Here is a 5932-nt window from a genome sequence, read left to right on the forward strand (position 1 = left end):
TATGAGAATATGTTTTTAAAAATTAGCATAAAAAAGAACAATTGAAAAATAATAAATTAAGAATGACATAATGGCTGTATGAGAATATGTTTTTAAAAATTATAAACAAGATTATAAAATTCATCGAGATATATCACAACTAATAATACCAAACTCAAGCCTATTTTTGAAAAAATTTATGGGATTCGTGAAAATATCAGCTAATTGATTAGTAGAGCTTACAAAATCAAGAATAATATGTAAATTTTGTACTTGCTCTCTAATACAATGATGACTTGTATGATGTCCAAGTCAATATGTTTAGTTTTAAGAATGATGAATATGATTTTTGGTTAAATTGACAGCAGAATAGTATCACACAATATAGGCACACTATCAAATTTTAATCCAAAATCACCAATAGTTTGTTTCATCCAAAGAGTTTGAGCACAACAACTGTCAACCGTAATATATTCCGCTTCGGTGGTAGCTAAGGCAACCGAATTTTGCTTTTTACTAAATCAAGAAACTAATGAACTGCCAAGAAATTGACGGGTTCCACAGGTACTTTTACGATCAAGTAATTTTCTAGCAAAATCCGCATAAGAATATCCTACCAATTTAAACTCAACCTTTATGTGATACTACGCTCCTAAATTAATAGTCTCAAGCAAATATTTAAATATTCTTTTAATTGCATGTAAATGAGATTCTCTACGACAAGATTGAAACCTAGCACAAAAACATACACTAAACATAATATCGGGTCTACTGGCGACCCAATCGTACCTCTATAAGATTTAATATCCACACATTTACCTTTTTCATCCTTGTCAAGCTTAGTGGATGTGCTCATTGGAGTTTTTGCAATCTTACCTTCGTTGTCTCTTGAGTAAATCTTTAGTGTGTATTTCTCTTATTTATGAAGATACCGTTTTGAGTTGTTTGATTTGAATTCCAAGAAAGAAACTAAGCCCTCCCATCATACTCATCAACTCTCTTGATCTAAAGAAGGATTAGTAGCCTATCAATTTCTTTAATTTTAACGATAAGAGTATGTGTCGAGTTTACCCATTTTAAAATCATTCCCACTGAGAAAATTAATAAGTCTATCGTACCAATTTGGAGCTTGTTTTAAGCCATCAAGAGCCTTTTAAAACTTATATGCATCGGAGGAAAATAAAAATTTCCAAATACTGGAGGTTGTTCTACATAAACTTCCTCCATAATATAACCATTTAAGAATGCACTTTTCGCATCCATTTGATACAATATAAAATTTTCGTAAGAATTAAAAGGGAGTAACATTCTAATAGCTTCTAATCTAGCAACGGGTGCAAAAGTTTCTTCATAGTCTATACCTTCCCTCCCGACATTAACCTTGATCTATAAGTGTAGCTTTATTTCCAACGATATTCCAATTTGCATCAATTTTATTTCTAAAAACAATTCCAATAATGAAAATACTAGAGGGCCTAGGGACTAATTCCCAAATTTTGTTCATTTCAAGTTGATTTAGGGTTGTTGCGCAGCCAAAATCCAAAACTCATCATTTTTTGCATCCTTAAGATTTTTTGCTTCAGTTTGAGAAACAAATGTAAGATTATTAAAAAAAAATTAATAGAAGGACGAGTTTTCACACCTTGTTCGAGATCACCAATAACATAGTCCTTGAGATGAGATAAGACATACCTCCATTCTTTTAGCATTGATGAAGAACCTTCCTCCTTCTTCTAATCTCAGTTTACTTTTTCTTTACTTGAAACAGTTTCTTTCATTTTGTCACTCACAATAAAACTACAGAGTTTCTTTCCCAATCATCACTATAAATAGACTCATTAGTAATATTATTAGAAGATTCATCCAATACACATACATAAATTTCCTCAAAAACTAAAGTTCTCTCGTTAAAAACTCTATAAACTTTACAGGAATAACCAAGAAAAATACCAATAGAACCAAAATTTTCTATTTCCAGTTTTTGGAAATAAAAACTTTTAAATACCCAATATTTGGGATTTGATTATGCCAAATTCGTAAGGAGTTTTATGAGGGTATAACTACAACTCTATTTGAAAGCGGTATTAACGAATTCCGTCAAAAAAAACAATATTTTTGTAAATCATACTCGTTTAGCATTGATATAGCAAATTCGTGTAAAGTAGGATTTTTCTTTTCAACCACACCATTTTGTCCAGGAGTGAGAAGTCATGAGAAAAACCATTATCTTCACAAATTTTTTTCAAATGATACCGTGTCAAATTCTCCTCCATTAACACTCCTAATAATTAAAAAAAAAACTCTTTTTACAAAACTAGCAAATCTTTTCAAGACATCATTATTATGTTTTATCATCCAAACCCAAGTAAATCTCGAAAAAATCGTAGTCATTCCCTTCCTAACTGGGTATTTTCCAAGGGCCAAATAAATCCACGTGCAATAGTTGAAGATGTAGAAATCGCATTTTTAAATTTGAAAGAGAAATTGGTTTGTTTAAGCATTTAACAATCCTCACAAATTTTATGTTTTTCAAATTTAAATTTAGGAAGACCACAACTAATGAATTTTTTGAGATATTTGAAATAAGTGCATATTAGCCCGTTCTAGTCTTCTATGTCAAGCCAAGAATTATCATGCAAAGTCGGAAGACATTCATTATTTGTAGGACAATCCTTTGAATCAATAGTGTACACATTGAACTTTTCTATCACTACCATTTTCAATTATGCAATTATTCTTTATCAAATATATCTCTAAAATCTTTGTCACATTGATAAGTCATGCTTTAAACCATCAACAAAAAGTACACTTTCAATAAGAGTACAAATGTCATTATCTATAGTACCCTCACCAATTATTTTACCATTTACCACCAAAGGTTATTCAGCCACCATCCTTCTTCGAATAATTCACAAACTTTGATTGATTGGGACCACTATACAACAAGTACCACTTTCTTTGGAGCCTTTCAAACAAACCTAAAACAAATATTCAAAATTGACCTTTCGGTACCCATATTGTTTTGGTCCTAAATAATTATTCTTCACAAATTTAGGAATCCATTTCATGTTTGCATTCCTACGAAAGACACTGTATTTATATAGGTAACAAGAATAATTTTTAATGTATTTGAAGTATTTCCCATCTTCAATAATAATTCAACTAAACAATTTCATAAATATATTCGCACCGATAAAGACGACAAAAAGAATGAACCATAACCTATTCAAATCCAATTTTAATTTTAATTTTATTTTATTTTATTTATTTATTTATTATTATTATTTTTTGTTGAAACAGCTGCCAGATGAGAGGACCCAACTTTAAGCCACAAAAAGAATGAAACAGTTAATTCCCACTCCGGTGTTCTAAAACTCATATATATATATATATATATATATAAGAAAAAGAAGAAGACAAACACAAAAGACAATGACCCATGTTTTTCTTTTCGGATTAAATATGGATTCTAAAACTTTCCACCGTCCTCTTCTTCCTATTCTTGTTTTTTCCCTTCTTGTCGTTTCATCGTTTTGTCGTCCCGACAAAAAAATCTATCCCAATAACCATACGGCGGCGGCGTTTCGGTCGGAGAATCAATTGAAGCTTATTCAAGCTGATCTTAACCGAATCAACAAGTTCCCTGTCAAAACCATTCAGGTCTGTTAACTCTTGTTTAATCTCCTCTGTTTTGGAGCTTGATTGTGATGCTTTTATTTGGGTGCAGAGTCCGGATGGTGACTTTATAGATTGTGTTGAAACTCATCGGCAGCTAGCTTTTGATCATCCATTGCTCAAAGGAAAGAAGCCATTGGTAAGTTCAAGGAATCTGAGGCTAAATTTTCGAAATGGGTTTTGTTTTTAATTGTGGAAATGCTGTTTCAGGATCCGCCGGAGAGACCGTATAACCAGAGCCATTCCGGTGAGGTGGAGACGGAAGTGTTCCAACTATGGAGCATGTCCGGAGAATTCTGCCCAGAGGGGACAGTTCCGATCAGAAGAACGACAGAAGAGGATATGTTGAGAGCGAGTTCGGTTCAGAGATTTGGAAGAAAAGCCAGCGGAGACTCTCCCAGCAAAGGCCATGAGGTCAGTCTTTAACCAAATTAAACTCAGCTACCTAGTCGATATTGTTCTCTTTCGGCTTTTCCCGTTCGGGGAAGAAGTTTCACACTCTTATAAAGAGGGTGTTTAGTTCTTCTCCCAACCAATGTGGGGATCTCACAATCTACCCCTTCGGGGCCTGCTCTCTTTCGACTTTTCCTTTTCGGGTGCAAGTCTATTAGTGGGAGGCTTCCACACCTTTATAAAGGGTGTTTGGTTTCCTCCCAACGAATGTGGGATCTCACAATCCACCCCCTTGCAATCATTTCCTTCTCCAATCAAAGTGGGACCTCCCAATCTACTCCCTTCGGGGCCGAGCGTCCTTGTTGACACACTGCCTTTGTCCACCCACTTTGGGGCTCAATCTCCTCGCTGGCACATCGCCCGATGTCTTGCTCTATACCAAACGGCCCAAGCTCACCGCTACGAGATATTATCCTCTTTGGGGTTTTCCCTTTCGGGCTTCCCTCAAGATTTTTAAAAAGCCTCAGCTAGCAGGAGGTTTCCACACCCTTGTAAAAGGTGTTTCGTTCTTCTCCCTAACCGATGTTCTCCTTCCTAGCATATGTGGGATCTCACGTCTTTTTCTCCAAAATATAGAGTCCTCCCTTGTAAATTTTAAGATTTTGGGGAAACCCAGATGGAAATGAATGTAAATTTTGTTGGTGGCAGTATGCAGTGGGGTTTGTAGGTGGAGGACAGTACTACGGAGCCCAGGCAAGCATGACCGTATGGAAGCCGCGGGTCAACTATCCATTCGAGTTCAGCCTCTCACAGATATGGCTCGTCTCCGGTACATTCCCACATGATCTCAACAGCATTGAAGCTGGGTGGCAGGTAACTTTCTAAACCGATTCAATCTTCTAATCCATACAAATTTTAATTCTATGCCTAACTTTTCTCTACAGGTTTACCCGAAGATGTATGGAGACAACAATCCAAGATTCTTCACTTATTGGACAGTAAGAACACTAAAACACAAAAATTAGCAACAAAATCAGATTGAAAATGAAATGACGGTAACTTTTTGGATGAACAGTCCGACGCATATCAAGCAACAGGCTGCTACAATTTAGTCTGTCCAGGCTTCGTTCAAACCAACCGTAGAATCGCCCTTGGAGCTGCAATTGCTCCAACTTCCTCCTACAACGGCACCCAATTCGATATCAGCTTACTGGTTTGGAAGGTAACCGATTTCAATTTCATGCGTTTTCTTGAAGATTGTGAGTCCAAATTGAATTGGGGGTTGTTGTTTGTGGTTGTTCAAAGGATCCGAAGCACGGGGATTGGTGGTTGGAATACGGGTCGGGTGTGGTGATCGGGTACTGGCCGGCGTTGTTGTTCACTCACCTTCGAAGCCAAGCAACGAAGACACAGTTTGGCGGAGAGGTGGTGAATAAGAGGTCGTGGGGATTTCACACGGCGACGGAAATGGGGAGTGGGCATTTCGCTGGCGAGGGGTTCCGAAAAGCTGCTTATTTTCGTAATATGAAGGTTGTGAATTTGGATAATAGGTTGATTCCATTGTCGGATTTGAAGGTTTGGGCAAATAAGCCAAATTGCTATAATATTCAACCTCGAAATGATAGAGTTTGGGGAAATTACTTTTACTATGGAGGGCCGGGAAGAAATGTGAAGTGCCCTTAATTAATTTAATTTTCTCGTGGGTCAATTTGGGGTTTTTATTTTAATTTTAGTTTTTTTTTTTTTTTTTTTTTTTTGTCCTTTCAAATTTAGATCACTAAAATGAGAGAACAACGGGATCATTGTAAATTTTTTATGAAAGAAATATAGAATTGGACTATGGTTGTGATATTTATTAAACACTAGCATTTAACTTGTGGAGACC

General features: G+C 35.8%; 1 protein-coding gene across 1 annotated transcript; it reads left to right on the forward strand.

The window, feature by feature from the left end:
- The first annotated feature begins 3441 nt into the window (after positions 1-3441).
- On the forward strand, positions 3442-5778 carry LOC111798152 (protein neprosin-like). Its single transcript, XM_087126953.1, has 7 exons — positions 3442-3639; positions 3707-3793; positions 3865-4068; positions 4756-4920; positions 4992-5045; positions 5123-5269; positions 5353-5778. The coding sequence occupies exons 1-7, from the start codon at positions 3442-3444 to the stop codon at positions 5728-5730; spliced, it is 1233 nt and encodes a 410-aa protein (XP_086983079.1). The 3' UTR covers positions 5731-5778.
- Positions 5779-5932: the final 154 nt, after the last annotated feature.

This window comes from Cucurbita pepo, chromosome 9, assembly GCF_057944985.1.
Source record: "Cucurbita pepo subsp. pepo isolate OVF chromosome 9, ASM5794498v1, whole genome shotgun sequence".
In the NCBI taxonomy this organism is placed as follows: domain Eukaryota; kingdom Viridiplantae; phylum Streptophyta; class Magnoliopsida; order Cucurbitales; family Cucurbitaceae; genus Cucurbita; species Cucurbita pepo.